The sequence below is a fragment of the Hermetia illucens genome, chromosome 7 (assembly GCF_905115235.1).
Source record: "Hermetia illucens chromosome 7, iHerIll2.2.curated.20191125, whole genome shotgun sequence".
Classification (NCBI taxonomy): domain Eukaryota; kingdom Metazoa; phylum Arthropoda; class Insecta; order Diptera; family Stratiomyidae; genus Hermetia; species Hermetia illucens.
The window spans coordinates 354,802-381,063 of record NC_051855.1 but is presented as its reverse complement, the minus strand read 5'-3'; the positions used below and the strand labels follow the sequence as shown (position 1 = coordinate 381,063).

At 41.7% G+C, this 26,262-nt stretch overlaps 1 protein-coding gene across 5 annotated transcripts; it reads right to left on the bottom strand.

The window, feature by feature from the left end:
* Nucleotides 1-25,029, bottom strand: LOC119660922 (protein-serine O-palmitoleoyltransferase porcupine). 5 transcript variants are annotated; one of them, XM_038069902.1, is made up of 7 exons: nucleotides 24,898-25,029; nucleotides 1,772-2,020; nucleotides 1,196-1,683; nucleotides 989-1,098; nucleotides 690-922; nucleotides 555-632; nucleotides 1-497 (listed from the first exon to the last, which is right to left on the bottom strand). In XM_038069902.1, exons 2-7 carry the CDS (start codon nucleotides 1,953-1,955, stop codon nucleotides 187-189), a joined length of 1,404 nt encoding a protein of 467 aa, XP_037925830.1. In that variant the 5' UTR covers nucleotides 1,956-2,020; nucleotides 24,898-25,029; the 3' UTR covers nucleotides 1-186. The 5 variants fall into 5 exon arrangements, with proteins under 5 accessions (XP_037925830.1, XP_037925826.1, XP_037925827.1 ...); XM_038069898.1 differs by having other exon boundaries at nucleotides 1-632; XM_038069899.1 differs by having other exon boundaries at nucleotides 1-632; nucleotides 24,902-25,016.
* Between the last annotated feature and the right edge of the window lie 1,233 nt (nucleotides 25,030-26,262).

The window sequence follows — 26,262 nt, the reverse complement described above, 5'->3', positions numbered from 1 at the left end:
TGAAGCATTTCAAATTCTAATCGCGTACAGTAATTTATTTTTGTATATAAAAAAGAAATTAACAGAGAGAAAACAAATATCACAGTCATATAAATCGATCTTAAAATTTCTTCACAAGAGTCAGAACAGAGCCTTGTGCGCTTTTAGGTATTCCTATGGAATTTCAATAATCACCCCCGGAACACTTCAAACTTTCAGAAGAATATCACATAATAGGCAACCGAAGCAAATCCAATAGCTGGCAAAATTCAAATCACTCCACCTATTCCATGCCCCAAAAACTGCGGAATTCTCATCTTCAATTCCCGCGACGGTTGTTGAATTGAAAGTAGATCCCAAAAACGCCAAGTGTACTATGGTAAATCCACTAAATAAAATATTCACAATTAGGCAAATCGGGGAGAAACGCTTGAGTCTATGATCACAATTAGGTTTGCACGGATTGGCACGAACGCACGCACTTAGATATTCGGCAATAGTTCCCCGTAAATTATGTTCTATAAGAGAAAATACACCTAATGAAAGAAGCACCGCCGCCAACTGTAAATTCAAACCATGCAGCATTGATGAAACAAAGTATGTGAGAAATATGGCAAGAGTGATGCTTTTGCGACGAATAACACGAAATATGTCTGGAAAATAATAAGTGTGGAATGGTTACAATACCTTGTATTCAACTTGAAACTCACATTGCTTCAACCAAAGATGGATTGGTATATTCCAATCGGTTACTACTTGACTTAGCGATCTAGGCATTTCCATTGAGAATGGCTTTACGACTTGATATCCAACTAGTGGAGAATAATGTACACTTTCTTCTGGTCGTGCAAATCCACTTGTAGCCATAGTCAACTGTGATAAGGACGAGATGAAATAATGACTGCAGCGAAACGACAGCGCATCACGATATGCCACCAGCCATCTAAATTGTTGAGAAATATTAGCTTATTTCTTTAGAACTTATCTGCCGAAATGATTTTGTACTTACTTCCACGAATTGCTTCCAATTACATTCGGCACTAGGCAGTTCGATGCCATCGCGAATATGAAAACCAGGACGAAGTTTACCACGGTCCACAGTAGAACTTTTATATCGAGCTACAAAGACATAGAGAATTATCCAGAAACTAACAAATAAAATGAAATCTAAACTTCCATTATTTGTCATGTCTTAAGTATCATTTCCAATCCTTACCAATTTCGATCCACGGGCTACGGAAATATATTCACTATACCGCACCCACGGTCCCAACACACAATTCGCTGGGCAGAACATATAACCCAAATACGAAAGAATGTCAGGCTTGGATATTGATTTGACACCAGCATCACTGTTACCATCTGTGGTCCACAATATTCCCGCATCTACATCAAAGGATAACGAAACAACTTTCATGGTTGCAACCATTTGAACGCCACGAATTTGTCGCCAAACCACTGGATTCCATTCAAATATTTCATACAGTGTTAGAACTATCATACATGAAACAGCCATGAGATAACCTAGTATACCACGGGTTATATTTCCCCAACAATTGATTAGAATGAAGAGGATAAAGTAAGCTGCGTATATATAAAGAATACAGAAGAATGCCGAACTTCCGAAAACTGCTAGTAATGCTAAATTGCCACAAATGATGGAAACTAGATGAACCGTGAAATGTAATCGCTGGACGCGATTAGCTACTCGGAAAAAAAAAACGGAAATAGAGGAAACCCTTAATTTGCCTCAACAACAAGATGGAAATATGTTAAATTCAAATATACTTACCAACATTTGATAAAACTCGAAATAGAAAACTGTAAAATAATAAAACCTCTACATAGTTGTAGATTTGCCGAACAGATGGCAAAATACAATTTTCATAAATTTCGCTCAGACTGGCCGTCTCCTGGTCTAAAAAGAGGTCCGGATCATCAAAAGCACCTTCCGGGTAATCATCCCAATAGTTCATCGCTTACTCGTTAGTGATCTGTTATGGCAAATTATTCAGTCGTTGATAGATGCTTTTATCGTCTACTGGAAATAGAACAATTTATAATGTTCTTTTTATTTTCTGTTTTGCAAATATTTTTTTTCGGCTTTATCACTTGGTAAAAGGTCTTTCAGGGACTCTGCCTCATAAGTTACGCATAGCCTTCGGAAACATAGTTTCTTTTTCGAGGCAACGAGTAGAATTGACACATACAGACTGTATTATGGTGAACAAAAACGACCACGGTGTTTTTGGAAATTGCTATAGCTTACATTTCTTCCCTTGTGCGTTAACAATACCCTACAAGAGTCCAGCGTTGGAAGTCATACCTTCTGAGAAGCGTACACCTGGCAGCCTATAATATTCTTTATCCTCGAAGTATATCACAACTTCCCACTGCAGAAACGATCGCTGCTGTTAAGGGACGTTAGGACGACGCTCCCCATTAGGTGAGCTTCTATATTTGACAGCTTTGTACCTAACGAACTACCTCTGGTATGAACGCTATTCAGAGAACTTGCCAGTAGTTGCACCATTCCTCTTACCACTCGAGAAATGTGATATCGCTCATCAGCCCTTTCGTGGCGAGAAAGGAATGCCCGATGGATGTGTTACGAAAGTTCCCATGCATGCATCCTGGGATGGGGTAGGACAAAAACAAAACGCTCACTCGTGGATAAAAATTAGCCAAGAGTAGGATACCCACAAAGAGAACCAAAGAGAGACGAATAAGAAGGTTATGACGCAGTTCTTCTGAGACTTTGTGTTAGTGGCTTTTGGAAGTAAGCGGGTCATCGATATCCCTGGGAATCTTGGCTACTGTGGCATCAAATGGTATAACAACTCGGTAGAGTGTAGAACTTTCGTTGCCCAAATTCGATTAACCGTAGACTTTAGAAAAGGGATGGACCCTCTTAAGGCAGATATCGATGCCTGGAGAAAGGTAATACCTACCATCGAAGCTAATCATTATTTCTAAACGAACGTCACGCGCCGATATTCTTAGAAGGATGAATGCAAATCTCACCATTTTGGGACCTTGTATAAGCTCAAGAAACCCAAGGATGTAATGCAGGCAGATCCCTGCACCGAATTGAAGAGTCCATAAGACCGGAGGCAGATGTGAGGAAAATCAATATAAACTGTAAGGTTTACAAGGACTTATGGAAGGCATTCGATCTTTCCGGACTCGAGGAATCGGGGTTAAAAACAAACGAACAATATCCGGTGAAACACAGACTGCTATCATGAGCCCACCGGTGAAGACAGTTCTCAAACTGTTGGCAGCAAATAGGCTGGATTATTAGCGAAAAAGTGATATTTAAGTTGCTTTGGTCATATAACGGAAGCATGCACCAGCGTGAATGGAAAATTCAAACAATGCGAGAAATGCTTAACAAGTGCTACATCCGTAAGGATTAGAGAACCGATTCGAGTTGCACGATGTACAAGGGAGGGAAGCTGTGGACCATCGGCATCTTGCCGTTCGAAATCACGGTGACGGCAAATGGTCAGAGAGCAAATAAATAAAACAGCACCATGAGCTGCAAAGACTAGGTTTTTCGGGCAGTAATGTACCGCCGAAAGGCTGGACAAAACCTAAAATCATAGCCGGGAATTTAAATAGGTGGGGCAGGTAAACATCTAATATCAGCGGACGTGTCCTCCTCGCGACATGTTGAAATTGTCGGCTTTGTCCCAAAAAAAAAAGTTTATGGCTGCGGGCGGAGATGAGAGCCACGTGCTCTAACTTCGTTGCCGTCCAAACATATGAAAAGTGCTGCGTATTTTTCGTCGTGACAACAGCAAGTCCATTATTACGTTCGCGTAATAAGTAGAAAAATATATGGTGGCAACATCAGCACCGAAAACCTACCAACCAACATCAAACCGCACTGGTGAAACGGGAAAAATAAAGATAGAAGAATAAAACTTTGAGACCGTTGATAATTTCTCCTATCTAGGGTTGAAAATCACAACCGATTACACCTCCGACGATGAAATCCGCGCACGGTTGTTGGCAGCCAACAGAGCCTATTTCAGCTTACATTGTTGTCGAGAAACCGGCAGCTAGACGCTTCAGGTATGAAAGGTTTTGCGTATTTCTTTTGTAAAGACATTTGAGTGTGCGTTTGTCCCATTAGTACGTAGCACCTAATATATGCATATATTATGTGAAAATATCCACTATCAAGTTATATTGACATTCATAGACTTGAATTTGCAGAGAAGCGACAGCTTTAACTGTTCCGCTCGAAACGTCTCACCATAGGGTCAAAGCTCTTACTGTACAAGACAGTGATCTTGCCAGTCTTCATGTATTCCTCGGAGACTTGGGTTCTTAGCAAGAAGAATTGCGAACCCTTGGCCGCGTTCGAGAGAAGAAACCTCCGAAGAATTTTTGGCCCCCTGCATGAGGATGGACGATTCCGTAGCCTACATAACGACGAAATCCCGTTCAATAGGTTACGGTGGACGGGTCACTTAATCTGTATGGATGAGGATGATCCAGCCCGGAAAGTCTATAAGGGCAATATCTATGGTAGAAAAAGAAGACGAGACACACCATGCCTGAGATGGAGCGATGGCGTCCAAAACCGCAAAACCGGGGTGTCTGAAGTTCCTTATTAAGGCAGGTCTAGACCGGATACCGGTTGTTGAGCCGTTGATGATGATGACGAATAAGTAGAAATAGAAAATACTAACAACTTCGCCACCGCATATTGTATCACGAAAAAGCTGGACGGTGATCGTAAGCCTTTAATTAATCCTGGCTGGACAGGTCCAAGGGGTGCTTCACCATGACTCTGAATAGTACAGACGAACATTGGTAATTAAAAATCGTCGATGATTCGAACTTTTCTCTTGGTCCCTTGAATTCTCTACTCCCAACTTCCGTAATTCGAATTTTTTCATTCGTGCCTTCGAGTTCGTCTTAACCAGGTTCAGCAGTATAACATCCACCGTAACATGCAGATATGGGCTGTCCTTCAAAACGGAAGCGACATTATTTTTGCTATCAACTTGCTCAAGCGGAGTCGAGTTGACAGTCTCGCTGCGAAGGTAGTCCGCGCAACCCTACCTAAATCATGGTAATCCAAAATCTTACCCAATGAGTGTAGAAAAAGGGTGATCGTCATTTCGAAAGGGGGAATGCTCTGACATTGGCCACTGGAAGAAGCAAGTAAAATACTTCAAACAGCTATGCTGCCTTGGGGTGGAGCTTATAGAGTCGTAATGAGGTTAACAAGTTCATCCCAAGTGATCTGAAAGCCAAGAAAATTGTTGCTGCTCTCCACTACTCACTTCTGACAGGTGCCGTACCGTGTTGGTGTTGGATGTAAAGACCGCTTTAAGCTTTGATGGATATTGAGCGACTTTGATCGTGAATTACCTGTCAAAGAGGATGCACAGCGAACTGCCCAGTAGATGTCTAGGTCGACAGGATGACAGTGAGAACGATAAAGTCATGATGGGAGAGATCATTACTAACCCTCGCTGCTAAAGGAATAAAAACTCTTTTGGTTTTCAAAAACCTTAAGTAAATATGAATAGGACGTTGCTTCCCTCTTGCACCTAACAAAGATGCTACCTATTTTGTCAAAAACGTTTATGGCGTTGGCATAAACAGATGTGAGCTATAGCGCGTTAACCTATCGCTGTCGGTTCCTGGCAATGTGCTTCAACTCCTATATCACGTTTCGAGAAGCTTACACTCTTTCACTATTCTGTTCCGTGCAAGGCAACGGGGACTCATTCCTCGAGCATTCTGGGATAGTGGGTTCCATCGCATCTCATAACATGCAATGGAATTATCGCTTTTCTTATTCCTGTGACCTAAAAATCCCGCAATTTAAAAAGCATTCTCATGAACATCTGGTCCGTACGCCGGTGAAGTTTTTAGTTTGTTATTGTCTCAATTCAGCGTACCCGGGCGACTCGACGCAGATATGAGTTGATGAAAGCATGGAACTTCAGAGTAACAGTGGGGATCCATGTGCTCCTTCCATTTGCGTAGAGCACTCCTGAAAGTCTTCTCGAAATCGATGAAAGGCAAATGGAGCGCGTATTCTATCGCAATGAACCGTAAGATGTGATTATTTAGCCTCTAATCGCAACAGGCTCGTGCTTATTTACCGGCCATTTTCTCTGTTGGTGATTTCGGCAGACTGTCTTCTCTGTCATATCAAAAACCCTCCCCAATCGTTTAATCTTAACTTGGTAGCATTTGCTCGAACTCTGGGTTCATAAATGGCACATCGCCTAAACAAACTATTTTCGGAAAGCTGGGAACGGAATTCCCTCCATATGATTCAATACTTTTCCAATCCATTTGTTTACTGCCATAATTGCATACATGACATTCAAACTGGAATGAAAGTTCGAATTTGGTTGGTTTTCGAACAGATTCTAGTTCATTTTTAAGGGTTTGTTCGAAAAGCAAAACTTCATTAAAATCGGTTTAATGTAGACATGCAGTTAGTTGCATCTTTCTAAGTTGAAATTAAGGGGGTCCTAATACAAGCAAAAGGGGGATGTAAATTTTTTTTTTACTTTAAGCTAGTCACGAAGGGTATCAACTGAAAAGTCTCAAAGAGTACTTTTCAGTGCCGGCCTTAGCTTTGACATTTGTGCGAAAGACTCTTTAACGGACCCTTTCTCAGAAACTACTCAACCGACAAGTCTGGAAAAAATCATGAAGCTGCCTCTATACGGGGTCCAGGCCTCAAAAAACTCTCCATATCGATACCTGCTCAAATTAAGTTAACAATAGTATATTCCTATGTTTTTGGGAAATTGATTAGAAACCCCCCTTAAATTTATCCTAGAGTTATAGACTTTGCAGTAATATAGATTATAGTATGAAGGATGTTATTCCCAAGTTTGATCAAAATGATACTATTGCTAACAAAGTTGCAGTAACTGAAAATTATCTTTACCGTGTAAATTTACTGCAATACGAAATACTAGACACAAATATAATACACTAAAATGAGTAGTCTGACATGCTAAATGCATATATATTACGAGATACGTACAAATGGGATAATTCTGCACTCAAGTATACCCACACCAAAAACAAACAAAACTTATGATACCTGAGGCGCCGAGCTTCGGTTTCTCGAATTGTTTTTAAGGTTTTGTGTAAAACAAAACCTTATTAAAATCTGTTTACTGTCTGTCTGTCCGCCACAAGCATTTTTCTCGGAGACGATTTTAGCGATTGACACCATTTGACATTTGGTGGAAAGGTGAGAACTGTGAACGCTCACGCATGGTGAGTTACATAATTCTACATCGAATTTAAGGGGGGAGTCCCCATACGTGCAAAAGATTTTTTTTTCATTAAATATAGCCATGTGGGGTATCAAATGAAATGTCTCGATTACTTACTTTTCGAAGCGGGTCTGAGTTTTAACATTTGTTGGAGAGGTGGGGATTGCGGGGGGTCGAAAGTGATCATTTCTTTCACGGACCCTTTCTCAGAAACCACCCGACCGAAAAATCTGAAAAAAACTGGGGGCTGCCACTATATGGTGTCTAGACTCCGAAATACCCCTAAAGTTAATAATTGTACAGGGTGCGGCAGAATAACTTCCTTTTTTAAAATGCACACCACTCAGTTAGTTGATGTCATAGCGGAGCGCTAGTGATCTCGTTCAAGAGGGGATACTATAAAGTTTTGTCCCGACACGATTCAGTCGCCATCATGCGTTGGAATAGTGAGGAGCGTGCCTTTGCTGTTGAGGTTTACTTTTCAAGCGGATGTTCGGTTATTGCAACACAGCGTGCATTTCCGAATCGCTTTAATTTAGCCCCGTTGGCTCCCGTCCCAGACCGCAAATCAATTGTTACATTGGTCACTATATCCAGACAAACTGCAAGTGCGACAAAAGGAAGAACTGGAGTCCCTCGGCCCGTTAGATCACCTGAGAACATTGAAGCAGTGAGAGCGTCAATGTTGCGATCGCCACGGCGTTCTGCGCGCAAACACGCATCTGCCCTTGGACTATCCGATCGTTCTGTGAGAAGAATTCTTCGTGATGATCTTCATTTGCCCCTATAAGATGGCGATAGTGCAGGAACTCTCAAAACGTGACTTCAATTCTGGGATGAACGCGTGTGAGCTTCTTCTTGATGTCGTTCCCGAGGGTGCTATTGTTTTTTTAGCGATGAAGCCCATTTTCATTTGTGTGGGTTGGTTAACAAACAAAACATGCGCTACCGGGCTGACACCAACCCTCGAGAATTTCATCAAAAGCCTTTCCATTCACCCGAAGTCACAGCGTGGTGTGCAATTTCCTCAGCTGGAATTATTGGTCCCTGGTTTTTTGAGGAAAATGAGGTTACAGTGACAGTGAATTCGGACCGGTATGTAAACATGCTATAGAATTTTTTTTTCCAAGGCTAGAAAATTTGGATTTGGGGGACACTTGGTTCCAACAAAACGGTGCAACAGCACACACTTCAAGAGCATCGATGGCTGTTTTGAGGGAACACTTTCCAGAGCGCCTTATCTCAACTAGAGGCAATTTGGAATGGCCGGCACGCTCTCCCGATCTGTCCCCTTGTGATTTTTTTCTATGGTGTTTTTTGAAATCCCGTGTTTATGTGAACCGTCCAAGAACCCTACAAGATTTGAAGACCAACATCCAAGAAGAAATTGCCAACATAACACCTGCTATGCTAACAAGAGTCATGACAAAAGCCAGAAATCGGTTTACGCAATGTATGGAGAATGGAGGACGTCACCTAACAGATTTTATCTTCAAAACAATGTAAATAAAAACTTGAGACATGTACCTACATTATAAAAAATAAATAAATATTTTCCGAGGCATACAATAGTTTTTATTGAGTTTTGAAAAAAGGAAGTTATGCTGCCGCACCCTGTATATTACTATAATTTTTAGTACTTGGCTGGAAAAACCGCCATTCTAGCACCACAATATAGGCTATAAAATAGAGCATGACCCTACCAAGTTTGGTGGAAATCACGCTATTACTAACAAAGTTATAATACGTCAAAATTGTCGCTTCTTCGCAAATTCAAGACTGTGGATGTCAGTATGACCCGGAAGTGGGTACTCTCGCATAATATATGCATATATTACGTGCTACGTACTAATGTGGCGAATGCACACTCAAATGTCTTCATATAAGAAATACACATACAAATTCATACCTGAAGCGTCCAGCTTCCGGTTTCCCGACTTGTTTTGTTATGCCGATACGTTTTTGTGCGCGGCTATGTTTATTTTCTCTACTTTCCTTGTGTGATGTATACTGATTATACTACGTCGGAATAAATGTTGTGGTCTTTTCATTGTAGGTATGCTCATATAAAGACACCATTTGGTATCTTTTTGCAACATGTTTCAGTAGCATAATTTTTCGGGGGTTTATTTGCATTGGTTTTGCTATCTGGAGTTAACTAATTAATTTTAAGAATCAATGTTTCGCATGATGCGAAAAAATTTAAAATATTTTTAATTAGCATGGGTGGGACAGAGCACTTTTTTTGTAGGCAGTTAGTAACTCATGTGTAGAATACATTCAAAAAACCTAATCCAACTGTGCAGAATTGGGAAACCGAAACGAGATTGTTTTTCAGCATATACATTCAACAAGTGTGAAGTAGACCCTCTTTGTTTGGCTAACGCTTAACCTATTTCTGATTGTCTAGAATCGAAAAATTTTCTCCATCACCATGGGGTAGGTAGGTATCAGTTGCCGCTCCGAGGAGCCCAATTAGCGCTTTGGTGCGCCGTTTTGATGCCACAAACTCCTAAGACCGTGACTGTTGTTATGGGAGCAGGGAGGCATAGTTCAGCTGGCTCGGATCTTCAGAGCCAGCGTTCACGAAGGAAAACAGCTTTCCAACCCTGCAGCTAGAAATCTCTCTGAGGTCCCCAAAGAATGGAGTGTCCGCAGCCTGACTCTAGCCAGAGCTGGGCAATCGCAGAGAAAGTGCATGAGGGTTTCCCTTCCTTCTCCACAGCTTCGGCAATGCGAGTTGTAGTGTATGCCGAGCCTAGCGGCATGGTCCTCTATGGGCCAGTGCCCCGTGTAGACCGCCGTAATCTTGAATGCATTTGCACGCCTCTGGCACAGGAGCCCTCGTTATCGGGCTATGTTGTAAACGGGTCAAATTCTCCTTGACTTGGCACAGCTTGTAAGCCTTCGCTGCTAGGTAGTGCAAGTAAACTCGGCACCCGGCAGCCGCCAGCGGAACACCGATTGTATTCGCCGAGGGACTGCCAAGAGCAGAGCCTTGCCTGGCCAATCCATCAGCCCGCTCATTCCCCTCTATGTTCTGATGCCGGGGAACCCAGAGGAGAGTGACCTTGAGCATGCCACCCAGACGGTTAAGCGCGTCTGTGCACTGCCCCAGATATAAGAAAATAAATCCGGAAACCGGAAGCTCGGCGCTTCAGGTATGAAAGGTTGTGTTTGTTTCTTCTGTGAGTATATTTGAGTGCAGAACTATCCCATTTGTACGTAGCCCGTTATGTATATACACTTAGCATGTCAGACTACTTACCTTAGTGTGACATTGATATTTAGTTGCAGTAAATTTACACAGTGAAGTCAATTTTAAGCTACGTTAACATAAACAGACAGGCAGACATTGAACCGATTTTAGTCAGGTTTTGTTTGTGAAACAAGGATGCAAAAGGATACTTGAATTTTTTAAAAGCTTTTTTAAAGTTTGAACTTCAACAATAGTTATTATTTTAATTTTGTAGGCCAGCAGGACAATTTAATGACAAATATTTCATTTCAAAATATGGAGCGTTTCAAACGAAAGAGAAAGTGCAACTGATGTAATAATAATCGTTGGCATGACCATCCATATTGGATCAGGGCCTTGAAGTGAGAGAGAGAGCACTTCATTCAAGACCGTAACGGTACATTATAGTACACTGTAGGAGGCAATGTGGTCAGCATTGCGCTCGCTCGAGATTATTACCCTGATTTGACTCATGTACTCATTCACAACTGAGTCGACTGGTATCCGACGTCAAATCACGATGCAAATTCCACTGCCACCAGCGAGATTTGAACCGCGATCTTCTGTACGACAGTCTTGTGCTCTAACTACTACGGATAGCTATCCGGACACGCAACCGATGTAGCGATTATTTAAAACAAGTCGGAATACCAGAAGTTGGGTGCTTGAAGTATAAAGGTTTTGAGGTATAAAGGTTTTGTGTTCAACTACAACTACAAATTCAAAAATATAACTTTCAGATATATGTACATATTAAAGACATATTATGCTCATTCTAAATAAACTTTGTCTATTACCGCATACTGGTGTGTATATATGTTATATATACGCAGCTATATTCAATATTTCCACTTCATTGCATACACCAAACCATACATATATATGTACATATATAAGTACAAAAGTTGGATAATGCTGGTCCAAAGGTAGCTATACATCCTTCTAGGTGGAACATTACCCGCAAAAAAAATTGTGGTGGGACGGTTTAGATCGCAGGGTGGAGGCGATCTCATCAGACACTGCCTCGCGCCTCCACCCCTGATTAACATCGTGCGTGAAACCCGTTGCAGATATCACTTTGTTCTACTTTGCTTAATTTAAAACTCGACAAGAATATTCTTATTCAATTATTATTATTTTAAAGCGCCAGGTTGCACCTGTGATGTTTTATCGGATTGTTCGGTTTCGGATTCCTGAAATGGTACATTCGGATTTAACAAGTGTCAATTGAGTTAGGGCTTAAGAAGTCTTCCATGCTTGTTGTAAGAGGCGACTAAAATGAGTAGATAGATTGTGGCTAGCAACTTGCAAATTTCGAAGCTTTATTGCTATCGAAACGTTAACAACTCCTCGGATACCTCACGACCTTTGACTGTCGAAAACGCACTATAATTGTTTTCTGGAATGTGCGCACGCTCCTCGAAAATGGTAGCGAGGGTCCTCAGAATGCTTGCTTTTTCCAACTTGAGAGGGAATTCCAGTGATATCAACTGGACATTGTGGGCCTATACGAAATAAAATGGTGGGACACTGGAGAGTAATCCTCTCCCTCTTGCGGCAATGTGGTTCTATCCTCTGGAAATCTAAGTGGTAAGAAACGCGAACCCCTTGTTAGATTGCTTCTGATGGCTATTGCAACGCGCTCTCTTGACCTAAAATTATTGCGCGTTGGTGCCCTGATTGCAATGTTCTCTAAGGGGGCCATCCCCTGTGAAGGCCGTTTTTTCCTTTGTTTTTTTAGAATTGTTTTGTGAAGAACTGAATAAAAGTACGATTTTTTCGCCATATATTCATCAATATCTTGAGCATGCGTAGTGATTTTTTCAGCCTGATGGCATAGCTCATTGAAATACAGAGCAATTTATACACCCATCTTCAAAAAAGGTGTTTTCTGCTGCCGCGATAGGTGGCGTTGCAGCCATCTTAAAGAAAAAATGTAAACGGCATTTTAACTTGCGCTCTTAACCACAGTCAGCAAACTAGGATTAGTAAAAAATATTGGAAGCTAGATTTTTGATGCTTTGTTAAACTTTTTTTTGTAAATGTTGGCGTTTTTTCAAGGCTTCTTTAATGATGTTATGATGGCAGCAGATTTTCAACATGGACTTTCGGGAAAAATGCATTTCAAAAGTACAATGCGATTTTTAGCCATAAAATGTTATCATCATCATCAACGGCGCAACTACCGGTATCCGATCTAGGCCTGCCTTAATACGGAACTCCAGGCTTCCCGGTTTTGCGCCGAGGTCCACCAATTCGATATCCCTAAAAGCTGTCTGGCTTCCTGACCTACGCCATCGCTCCATCCCAGGCAGGATCTGCCTCGTCTTCATTTTCTACCATAGATATTGCCCTAGACTTTCCGGGCTGGATCATCCTCATCCATCGTAACCTATTGAACCCGATTTTATCCATAACTTGACGGTGACGGTATGTCTCATAGATTTCGTCGTTAGGGGCCCAAAGATTCTTCTCTCGAACGCCGCCAAAAGTTCGCAACTTTTGTTGCTATGAACCCAAGTCTCCGAGGAATACATGAGGACTGGCAAGATCATTGTCTTGTACAGTAGGAGCTTTGACCCTATGGTGAGACGTTTCGAACGGATCAGTTTTTGTAAGCTCTGTTGGCTGCCAACAACCGTGCGCGGATTTCATTATCGTAGCTGTTATCGGTTTTGATCTTCGACCCTAGATAGGAGAAATTATCAACGGTCTCAAAGTTGTAGTTCCCTGTCTTTATTCTTCCCGTTTGACCAGTGCGGGTTGATGTTGTTGGTTGGTTGGTTTTCGGTGCTGACGTTGACACCATATACTTTGTCTTGCCTTCATTGATGTGCAGCCCAAGATCTCTCTCGCCGCCTGCTCGATCTGGATGGAAGCAGTTTGTATGTCTCGGGTGGTTCTTTTCACGAAGTCGATATCGTCAGCATACGCCAGTAGTTGGGTGGACTTGAAAAGGACCATACCTCTTGCATTTACCTCAGCATCACGGATCACTTTCTCGAGGGTCAGGTTAAAGAGGACGCATGATAGGGTATCCCTTTTTCGTAAACCGTAGTTGATGCCGAATGGTCTTAAGAGTGATCCTGCTGCTTTTATCTGGCCTCACTCATTGGTCAGGGTCAGCCTAGTCAGTCTTATTAATTTCCTCGGGATACCGAATTCTCTCATGGCCGTGTACAGTTTTACCCTGGCTATGCTATCATAGGCGACTTTAAATTCGATGAATAAATGGTGCAACTGATGCCCATATTCCAACAGTTTTTCCATTGTTTGCCGTAGAGAGAAAATCTGATTTGTTGCTGATTTGCCTGGAGTGAAGCCTCTTTGGTGTGGGCCAATGATGTTCTGGGCGTATGGGGCTATGCGGCCTAGCAAGATAGCGGAGGATATCTTAAAGATGGTACTCAGCAACGTGATACCTCTATAATTGCTGCACTGTGTGATATCCCCCTTTTTATGTATGAGACAGATAATGCCTCTTTGCCAATCGTCAGGCATTGATTCGCTGTCCCACACCTTGAGCACAAGTTGATGAATCACTTGTTGTAATTGGTCGCCTCCATATTTGTTGTTGGCAGTATTTGTCCATCGTCTTCAGTTGGCGGGACCTCCAACTCGCCGATGTTCTGGATATTCAGTAGTTTATCAAAGTACTCAATCCATTGCTCCAATATGCCCATTCTGTCGGAAATCAGATTTCCCTCTTTGTCTCGGCAGGATGAAAATCGAGGTGTGTAAAGCTTCATCCTGCTGACTTGTTGGTAGAACATCCGCGCCTGGTGCGGTTGCTCCCTGTACTTTTCGAGTTGGTTCTCCCAGGGCCCGGTCTGTCAAGTCACTTCTCCGCCCGCCGGAGCTCGTGATAAGTCTCTGCGCGTGCCCGCGTTCTTTGAGAATGCAACATTGCTCGGTATGAACCATTCTTCCGTTCCGTTGCTAGCTTACATTCATCATCAAACCAGCCGTTCCGACTTTTTTTGCGGCTGGGGCCAAGTATCTTTGTGGCCGTATCAATGATAGCGTTCTTCAGGTTGTTGTGAAGATCATTTGTTGATGCTTCATCTCTAGAATCTCTGTTAACTGCGGTTATTTCGGCATCCATTTCATGGGTGTTGCGGAGGGCTGTGTTGTGAATGGCTTCAGTGTTAACTCTCACCTAATTGCCAGAGGGATTGTAGGTGGTGTTGTTATTCGAGCTCGGAGCACCATGCCAACGAGAGTGATCCGAGTCTATATTGGCCTCTCTATACGTTCTGGACATTCATCAAGGCTGAGAGGTGGCGGCGTTCGATCAATACGTGGTCAATTTGGTTGAAAGTGGTCCCGTCTGGAGAGGCGCACGTATGTTTGTGGACTACTTTCCGCGCAAACCCGCCACTTCCAACAACCATTTCGTGTGACACTGCTAATTGAATGATCCGCAGTCCGTTATCATTTGTATTTTGGTGTGAGCTACAGGAGCGAACGTATCGCCAGCAGGTTTCATTTTTTAGCTGACTAAGAAACCTATTTTGGGTACATGGTTTGCTGGATGGCCACTATAATATATGGTGTAGCGGCTCTTCTCGAGGAAACTGGTTCCTGTGTAACGCTGTTACATCAGCCCTATATTGGGGCAGGGTATCGGCTAGCTGCTCAGCAACTTCATTTGTGTACAGGGAGCGCACGTTGCATGAGAAAATGCGCAAATCGTTATTCCTTTGCCGTTGCCGGTTTCGTCGTTGTGTAATCCGTCCAGTCCGAGGCTTCTGTTGTGGCTGCGTAACAAGTTGTTTTTCGTGTAGGGTTGCCAGCCCTACCCAACCCCCCACCTGGGGGACCAGTTGGTATGAAATCTTAGCTGACTATTAATCTGCTATACCTAGTCCATAAACTATAGGTTTCTTGAAGAGACCCGTGTAAAGCCTTGGCTTCAATTCTTATGATTTTAGCGAAATAATTCGGACCTATAAGTATGCGCGTTATTACGGCGATCGACATAAACCTGGCATGTGACATTTGGAGGACCTCGGCGCAAAACCGGGGTGTCTGGAGTTCCTTATTAAGGCAGCCTAGACCGGATACCGGTTGTTGCGTCGTTGATGATGATGATGAGTGACACTTTAGCTAGCAGTGCTAAACTGTAATTTCCGAACGACTCCGAAAATCAAAAAAACACTTTGCCTATATATTCTACACTATACAATACAATACAATTGATGCCAAAAATAAATCGATTTCTCGGATCCGACACACGGGATGCCCCCTTAATTACATGCTTTTTCCATCGGGGTACACTAGGCAACAAATGAAAGCTTACCATTTGGTTTACTGTCCAAAAATCATATCACAACTTGGACTGTGTCCTGATCGTTTTGACACAGCATGTATAGAAGTACCGTTACCTCGTGTAGCTAAATACGGAATTTTCTTTCTGGAATTTCGCTCAGTAAGAAATAAAGAGACCGATCAGTTCAGTTGAGGACGAGCTACTGATGCGTCAATTGAAAGATTACATTTAATTTGAAGTGCTGATATATTGACGCCAAGTTTTGTAATTCTAGTATGAACTTAAGCGGATAAAACATAGAAACATGCTATCGAAGCGGGTTGTATTTTGAGGCCTTGATTTTGTATTGATGCATCACTGTGGTGTGAAGGTAGTTTGAGATCCAGATATTAGGGAATCACCCAATGAAACTACAACTAGTGTGGTAACTTCGGAGCTAACTAAGGAGATGATTTCTTAATCCACCTTAGCCGCAGATGCAGTTTTAGCTAACTCCCCCGATAATTCTTCGCATCCACTTAACCTTAATACGGCTGATAACAATTCCTGTGAGGACAATATCTTCCCACGATGGAGGCTGTGGCTGCGAATGTGCATCTGAGGATTGCTCTGGTATTGGTGAATCCATAAAATGTTTATTATGGGGCGACAATTCGCATAACGCTACTGATGATGCTCTAAGTAGTTAGAATATGGGAGTTCTGCAAAGCCCTCAACAGCCTTCGCTCCTTCTGTGAAAAATACAACACTTTAATTCCAGATCTAAAAATCTTGGAGACTATCTCAGTAATTATAAAGGGATGAGGTTGGAAGCTGCTGTTCTTAACTCTTGCTTCAAATTTGTTAATAATGTCTGCCTAATCAAAGGTGATCACTCTCTCCAATTCAACTGGTCAATGCTGGCAATGGGGCACGATTATGGTTAAAATGTGCAATAGTCATCATGCATCCATTTGCATCTCGACGCATTTGCCCAATGTGGACGTCCCCTTTAACAAATCTTCACGTGCAAGGACCCCTATATCAACTATGACCTTCTTTATTTCGTTAGAGAGGCTAGAGACAAATTATAGCACATATCCTTTTCTTGTTTGTGTTTAGCGGCATAGCATTTCCTACGCTCTTTTTAATAGTTTGTTTTGTTTGTTTGTTTTCCATAATGCCTAGTCCATATCGCGTTAGTTTAACTTTTTATACCGAGAAACAAATTACGTTTTGCTTAAGCGTCAACAACTGAGCACCAAATCACAAATTAACGAATAGGTCAACTTTCCGGAACCTAAGACATAACGACTAATTTCGTACCTAATACACAAATAATAACGACTAAAAGAATTAAACCCATAATAAAAACGGCCAGTCTTGCAATAAGTGCCCAGCCAGCCCCGGCAGACTCTGACACTAAGGTGATTGCAAACATTTCTTTCCTAAATGGTAAATAATCTAACCAAATTAATATATGCTTGGCCGCCTGGTCCATAACCATTTCTGGGAACAAAGGCCATATATTCAGTAGCAGGGTATATTAAATTTAAAGTGTACATAAATACTTTTTTGTCAACGACCGAAATTAATTTGATTTATAGATTATCATCATTAATCATAATTAATTGTTTTCGTACTATTATCATCCCTATTTAACTTCCTGATTATTGGCAAACGAAAACGAAATGACATGGGTGGCTCACCTTTTGAAGGCAAGAATGTCGAAACTAGATTACATTGATTTTATCGAACAATTAGCGGTTATTTTTAAAAATTTAACCCTAACAGTTCTTTATTTATTTGATGATGTGATGTGAGATGAATGAGCGGTGTGAAAAGCAGTGTGCGAACGAACCTTGGAATGTTCATGGTACAGTGCAGTTACAAGTGAGTTTCTGGGAGTTTGAAGTTTCACCAACAGGGGAAAAAGATTTTTACTGCGCGGAGTTGGAAAACAATATGTTGCTGACTTGGTTTAAAGATGGAACTTATATATAGTAGTAAAATATAATATTTCCACTTACTCAATGAAGTCTATATTTACACTGCACTGTCGTACTTGAAACTTTTATTTATTTCACTGCCTTTGAGTAAGTGGCTTACATCAATTAAAAACTTCCCAAAAAGTTCATGCGCGAAAACAAAGAAAAGAATAACAAGTCGGAATACCGGAAACTGGCGCTTCGGGTATAAAGATTTTGTGTTCATTTTATGTGAGAAACTTTCTACGCACATTTTTCCATTCGTATACGGCTAAAAACCCAAAATATTCCTTCACGTTTTTTTCAAACTATAAGAAATACGTACATATTAGAGACGTAGATATTATGCTCATCGTAAACAAACAAACATTACCTATTACCGAATACTCTACTTATACATGCACGTATATAAATTGATCGTGCACCTATTTTCGATTTACTTCGTCCATAAAAGTATATATATGTATATATAAAGTATGTATGTAGAATATCGCTTGTTCAATGTACAAATATATCTATCTGAATTAGGCACTACCGCAAAACTTCTCTCGGGTAAGTGATATTGCCATCCACAACACAACCCTCCGCGACACCTATAAGAGGGAAATGGATGCCGCAATAACCGCAGCATCAACAAATGATCTCCACAATCACCTGAAGAACGTTATCATGGATACGGCCACAAACATACTTGGCCGCAGTCGCAAAAGGAGTCGGAACGGCTGGTTTGACGATGAATGCTGCATACCAAGCATGTTGCATTCTCAAAGAACGCGGGCACGCGCAGAGACTTATCACGAACTCCGTCGAGCGGAGAAGCGACTTCACAGACGGAAAAAGGAAGCCTGGGAGAACCAACAAGTCTGTGAACTAGAAAAGTACAGGGAGCAACCGCACCAGGCGCGGAAGTTTTACCCACAAGTCAGCAGGATGAAACCTTATACACCTCGATGCTCATCCTGCCGAGACAAAGAGGGAAATCTGATTTCCGACAGAATGGGCATATTAGAGCGATGGGTTGAGTACCTCGATGAGCTACTGAACAACCAGAACATCGGCGAGTTGGAGGTCCCGCCAACTGAAGACGACGGACAAATACTGCCACCACCAAGTTTAGGAGAAACAGTCCGTGCAATTCATCGGCTAAACAATCATAAGTCGCCAGGAGCCGATGGAATAACAGCCGAATTAGTTAAATATGGAGGCGACCAGTTACACCAAGTGGTTCATCAACTTGTGCTCAAGGTATGGGACAGCGAATCAATGCCTGACGATTGGCAAAGAGGCATTATCTGTCTCATACATAAAAAGGGAGATATCACACAGTGCAGCAATTATAGAGGTATCACGTTGCTGAGTACCATCTATAAGATATTCTCCACTATCTTGCTAGGCCGGATAGCCCCATACGCCCAGAACATCATTGACCCATACCAAAGAGGCTTCACTCCAGGCAAATCAGCAACAGATCAGATTTTCTCTCTACGGCAAACAATGGAAAAACTGTTGGAATATGGACAACAGTTGCACCATCTGTTCATCGACTTTAAAGCCGCCTATGATAGCATAGCCAGGGTAAAACTGTACACGGCCATGAGAGAATTCGGTATCCCGACGAAATTAATAAGACTGACTAGGCTGACCCTGACCAATGTGCGAGGCCAGATAAAAGCAGCAGGATCACTCTCAAGACCATTCGACATCAACAACGGTCTACGACAAGGGGATGCGCTATCATGCGTCCTATTTAACCTGGCCCTCGAGAAAGTGATCCGTGATGCCGAGGTAAATGCAAGAGGTACGATCCTCTTCAAGTCCACCCAACTACTGGCTTATGCTGACGATATCGACATCATGGGAAGAACCACCCGAGATGTACAAACTGCCTTCATCCAGATCGAGCAGGCGGCGCGAGATCTTGGGCTGCACATCAATGAAGGCAAGACAAAATATATGGTAGCAACGTCAGCACCGAAGACGAATCAACCACCAACATCAAACCGCACTGGTCAAACGCAAACACGAAGAAGAAAAAGGATAGGAGAATACAACTTTGAGACCGTTGACAATTTCTCCTATCTAGGGTCGAAAATCACAACCGATAACAACTACGATGATGAAATACGCGCACGGTTGTTGTCAGCCAACAGAGCCTATTTCAGCTTACAAAGACTGTTCCGCTCGAAACGTCTCACCATAGGGTCAAAGCTCTTACTGTACAAGACTATGATCTTGCCAGTTCTCATGTATTCCTCGGAAACTTGGGTTCTTAGCAAGAAAAATTGCGAACTCTTGGCCGCGTTCGAGAGAAGAATCCTCCGAAGAATTTTTAGCCCCCTACATGAGGATGGACGATTCCGTAGCCTACACAATGACGAAATCTATGAGCGATACCATGACCGTCCGGTTGTGGATAAAATCCGGCTCAATAGGTTACGGTGGGCGGGTCACTTAATCCGTATGGATGAGGATGATCCCACCCGGAAAGTCTATAAGGGCAATATCTATGGTAGAAAAAGAAGACGAGGCAGACCCTGCCTAAGATGGAGCGATGGCGTGGGTCAGGACGCCAGACAGCTTTTAGGGATATCGAATTGGTGGACCTCGGCGCAAAACCGGTATATCTGGAGTTCCTTATTAAGGCAGGCCTAGACCGGATACCGGTTGTTGCGCCGTTGATGATGATGATGATGAAGTGATATTGATATATAAACAATTAAAAAACTAAAACGAAATGTTTCCCTGTGACCCGTGAGTTCACTTTGTTATGGTATTGAGGAATTGATATTTTATGATGACGTTATACAGATTTTAGAATGCACGAAATTCACATAAAATGTAATAGTTTCACCTTCTATAACTTCGTTCATAATAGTTGATTTTTCTTCGGACTTCCCGAAGTTATACCTTATGTTATCCCTTATGCCAAATTTTGTGCTTCTAGCATGAACTTAAGGGGGGATCTCGGTTAAATTTTCGTGACAATCGGTCTAGCCGTTTCCGAGTAAATCGGGTGCGACAGACAATTAGACATTGCGATTGGCCGATCAGGTTGCGGCAGCCGCAACTTGTCTACACACGCCAATCTCGCGCCAACCAGCAACTTGCCTTACAACTTAGTTACACGTCAGTGGCTAGTAGGACGCACTGGCATGCGATGACGATGTTGATACACAAAACCAAAGTAAATATTCGTTGAAGGTTTGGAGCTTGCGGCAAATAGCAAGTGTCTGGACGCGACTTAACGAAATACAAGTTTCAAATATAGGCTAATTCGAAAACTTTAACCTTCGATATTTCGAAAACGAAAGTAGATATGGAAACTTTTTATTGAAGTCTTACTTGGGCCATGGTAACAGAATCCGCCATCAAATAGGGGGGCCACGGAAACCGTAATCCTCCCCCCCCCCTCCCGGAATTTAGAAAAAGAATGGAAGCATTCACCATATACACCGGAATTAACGTTAATGATAACAGGAAAAATCCAACTACTTCATTCAAATACCCTCACACTGCCTTGTAATTCAAGAGTTTGACCCCATAAGTTGATTTGAGGTATCTTAATGACGTCACGCGCAGAACGGACAATGTGTCACAATTTGGTTTTCTTTGACTCATGGGTCGTGGGCAGCATTGAGCACATTTGTATTCATAAATACGAATCTGAATAAATTCGTACGATGATTTTCTGTGCCACATGAACTCATCTCTCTCTACAACACTTAGTGCCAAAAGAACTCATGCGTTGGGTTCAATTGCTCCACCGATCCGATCCGAAAAGTTCGAAGTGTGGCGGGTGTATCAAAACCGCTTCGTGTCCCTGTTGGTGTTCATCAAGGAAGCGCCCTCGCACCTCCCCTGTGGACACTGCCACACGGAACACATCAAACGTTCAGCGCCCTATGCACTGATTTATGCAGATGATGTTTCCCTAGCAAAAATGATTTCGAGCAATTTGTCCAAAAATGGAATGATTGTCCCATACAACACGGTCTCAGATTGAATCTGAATAAAACTGAATTTTTGACAACCGATCCCCATGAAACACAGAATCGCTACCAGCGATTTAAATATCTCGAGTCAATGCTATCAGCAAATAGAGAACTGCGTTGTGAAATTGCTTCACGCATTGACGCAACCTGGATGAAGTGGCGTTCTACAACTGGTGTTCTTTGTGATCAACGTATCAACGAACGACTCAAATCTAAAATTTACCGCAATGTCGTCCGTCCTGTTGCTCTCTATGGTTCTGAGTGTGCGCCGATCATAAAGGACAATGAACGGCGTCTTGAGGTAATGGAGACGAAGATGTTGGGTTGTACTAGTGGCGTGACACATTTTGATCACATCCGAAATGAGGATATCCGCGATTGATATGGGGTTGCACCGATCGTGGAAAAATTGCGAAAGAGGCCCCTTCAATGATGTGGTCCCATAATTCGCGCTAACGAGAAATCACTCGGCTGGATTGGTCTGAATATTGAAGTCGATGGTAAGCGACTAAAAGGATGGCCGAAACAACGGTGGCTTGATGCGCTGGCTGCGGATTTTAAAACCTCGCGATTGTATACAGATCAGGCGTTTGATAGAATCAAATGGCGAAACCGATCACGACCATCTTCTGAACGGGACGCAGGCTGAAGAAAAAGAAGAATACGAATATATTATATAATAATAATTGTTGGCGCTACAATCCGTGTTAGATTTGGGCCTTGAAATGTATTATAGCACCTCATTCAAGACAGCAACGGTACACTGTATGAGGCAATGTGGTCAGCATTGCGCTCGCCCGAGATTATTACCCTGACTTGACTCACAGCTGAGTCGGTGGTGGAGATATTTCTCTCTACCACCAGTGAGATTTGAGCCGTGACTTTCCGCTACGACGAATATATTCATATTCGAAAAAGTGTTTAATTCGTATTTGCACAAGTGAATACGAATACGGCCGTATTGTCACGTCCGAAAGTGAATACAGACGTATTTGTATTTACAAGTACGAATACAAATTCTGCTGGATTAAAATTTCCAATTGTTAATGCTATTCTTTTTTGTATTGAAATGTTAGTATGCGTCTATTAGCATCTTAATGATCTGATCATGTTTAACGTATCTACGGTAGAGTCGGAATTCAAATTCAGTGAAAAAATTAAAAAGCATTGCAGATGTAAAAAAATTGTACATATAAACCGAAAGAAATTTTCCAACCGGAAGAATTGTTTTATGAAGAGAGAGCAATTAAAATCAAAGACATATTCTTCTTCTGTCCAGAAATTTTCCAACCGGAAGAATTGTTTTATGAAGAGAGCAATTAAAATCAAACACATATTCTTCTTCTGTCCTTGTGTCTGTCTGTTTCAGATAAATGTGTGCTTCAGAAAAAGTTTGTTTCTGTTTCAAATAAATATCTGAACCTGCCTCAGTTGAATGTCTGCTTCTGTATCAGACAAATGTCTTAATCTGGCTCAGACATCAAACAGTCTATATCAGATAACAGGCAGACAGATGCCTACGTCTGAAGTAAAGCTCACAATCCACACACACTATATATCTGTGTGCTCCTCGATTCAGATTCGTGTCGGCTGCAAGTCGAAATCGAATTGAGATGCGCACAAATATATGTGTTCACTGTGAGCTGGACTATTCTCCGTTTAGAAACTTGAATATTTGTATATGCGCATTTCGTAAGTGGCAACTTCTTCATTTAGAAACTTAAATTTTCGTATATGCGTATTTCTTAATTGGCAGTTACTTATCTGCACGTACTGTGTGTGCCAATTGCCCAACCATCTGTTTACTTCAGACTCAGACATTTGTTCGAGACATCAGCTGAGGCAAGCCCAGACGTTTGTCTGATACAGAAACAGACTTTGCCTGAAGCAGGCATTTATCTGAAACAGACATTTGTCTTACACAGCTATTTGTCTGTCTGATATCTGATACAGGCCAAGACATTACCTCACACAAGCACAGAAGAACAGTATATCTGCTGTTAAATGCTTTCTTTTCACAAAACAATTCTTCAGGCTTGAAAATATCCTTCGAATTTGTATGTACATGCCTATTTATCTACACTGCAACGCCTTTTATCCCTCTATTGTATGAATTATAACTTGTGAGGAAAAAACATACGAGGAATATTTAAAAATGTGTGTCATAAGTACATTTAAATAAAAACAAGTGGACGCTGGCGCTTCAGGTATAAAGGTTTTGTGTTCATCTTATGTGAGAAACTTCCTACGCACATTTTCTCATTCTCAAAAAAGCTTCATTTACATATACATATAAATACATGTATAAATGATTAAAAAACTAAAATGAAATGTTTCCCTGCGACCTCCCATTCACGTGAGCTCACACGAAATTTCTAAAATATGGCGCCACTTGTTGTGAGTAAGGGAACTACAATTACGATAGACGTCGGCAAGGTTCGTTCTGATGACAGATTTTGCCACTTAGAACTTGACGGCGCTTTTCGTTTTCGGCTGTTCCTTTTGAATGGAAGTCACTATTTGCGTTGTTAGTGCTATTTATTAATGTCACTTGCATTAGTCTCGTCGCTTCCATGTTAATTGTATGGATTTCATAACGTAAAGTATAGAAACATGCATACACTTATTGCATAAACTTAAAGATGGTGTTCAATGCCGTGATTTTAGGCCCGGGCAGTCGACTTGCGTGCATAATCTATGTTGTGAGATTCATACAATTAAATGCCACTACCTCCGGCTTAAATTCAATTTTTATGAATGGAACCGACGACATTAATAACTAGTTCTTTCAACGCAAATAGCGCCTTCCGCAGTTCTCAAAAGATTACATTCAAAAGTAACAACCGAAAACGAAAAGCGCCGCTAAATTGTAATGACTGGAAGTGTCAACAAGCTATTACCGGTCACGCATCGCAACTTCGACATTGCGCACCGAATTTGATTTATATTGCTATGAAGCCTAAGTCCTAATAATTAACTTCATGTGCCAGCTCTCTCACTGCGCACGCACGCATTCATTCCGGTATTGTGTTTAAGCCCCTCGGAAAGGATTTCAAATAAAGGCATGCGACCAAATTCCTAAAGATTCACTTTTTTCGGCGGTTGAAACCGTCAATAAAACACTACAGATAGAAATTAAAGAACAGGTATACAATTCAAAAACGAAACCACTCACTTACAATCCGCACAACCAAGCAATCTGATAAAAAAAAACCGCAGATAATTTCGCGTCAACACCAACCAAACAAACAGCGGCACTCAGTGGAAGCCCGCTCTTGTTCTTCCCGGCGTTCCTGACAGGTGAGAGGCCGTGTACAATGGTGTTGCCAGATATGTATGCAAAGATGAAAACATTAATAAAAGATGATAAATGTTAAGAATGGTTTTTCAAAAATACTTATTGCAGTGAAACTTAGAAACCGATAAAAATCACTTAAGGAAATCTATCGATGATGATCAACCCGTGGTCCTATATTACAAACCCCATTTTTTAGGGGATACCTTTTGGCGAATAAGTCGCAGCATTAGGGAAGAGTAGGAAATAGGATACAACAGGTTGGAAAACTGGAAGTTGAACGAATCAGATACAAAATGCTTCTTGTTTTTTTAGGTGAAGAAATTTGGGTGCACGTGCTTCCATTTATACATAGCTAAAAATTGAATATATCCTTTCAAGTATTTCCAAATCTAGTACAAATGATGGGACACACTATGTTTTTGAAGAAATTCTAAAATAATAAAACAATACCAAGGAGATGTGTATGTTTCTGATAATCGCCCCATATTACATTCACCTGAATTTGAATAATTAGAAATAATAATAAGAAAGGAAGTGCAGAATTTTGTGGTCTTGGAAATTGCTCACCAAGGAAGCTATCACCACATCAAACGGTTAGGGATAAAATGCAAATCTATTACATGATAAGTAGGAGAAATTTGATGTTATATCCGGCGGGTGCCGTCTGCCTTAATGATGGGATCGGGCTTTCGTAATAGACAGAACGGCGTCAAAACCGCGAATTGTAAGGTGATAAGAGGTCTAGGCGCGACGATAACCAGGAGCACGGTTCTGTCTGCCGCAGCTGTTGCAGAACAACCTGTGGCGACCACTTCAGCGGGGTCCCGTACGCAGTGGATGAAGTGGACTGAAGAAAGCGAATCTGCATCCTACGAAGTAGGCAGTGGATGAAGTGGACTGAGGAAAGCGAATCTGAATCCTACGAAGTAGAGATGATCGAAACATCACCTTAGTAGGTAATGTGACATCACATTACTTTTCGAAAAAATGATATCATAAAAGTAATTTACAAAAAAAATCTTACACATTTTGTAGAAAACAGTTATTACTTATAACTACATTGATTATCTTATCCATGTATCCAAAGTGTGATTAGAAATTAATAATTAGCTAATATAGAGGCCACATAATTTCCCCAGGACAAAGCCAGCCAAGAAAAAACTAAGAGATTCGCAAGCGATAGCCGTCGCCAGCATAAGATCGGCACTCTACAAACGCCGCCACCACTTCTATGTTATGTAC

Bases quoted from the DNA above. Each gene is read 5' to 3' on its own strand.
- LOC119660922 (XM_038069898.1), bottom strand. From the start codon at position 1,955: ATGAACTATTGGGATGATTACCCGGAAGGTGCTTTTGATGATCCGGAC. The intron at 1,684-1,771 runs GTAAGTATATTT...TTTTCCGAGTAG, and splicing joins TCGAGTTTTATCAAATGTTG to CTAATCGCGTCCAGCGATTA. The intron at 923-988 runs GTAAGTACAAAA...TCAACAATTTAG, and splicing joins ATTGGAAGCAATTCGTGGAA to ATGGCTGGTGGCATATCGTG.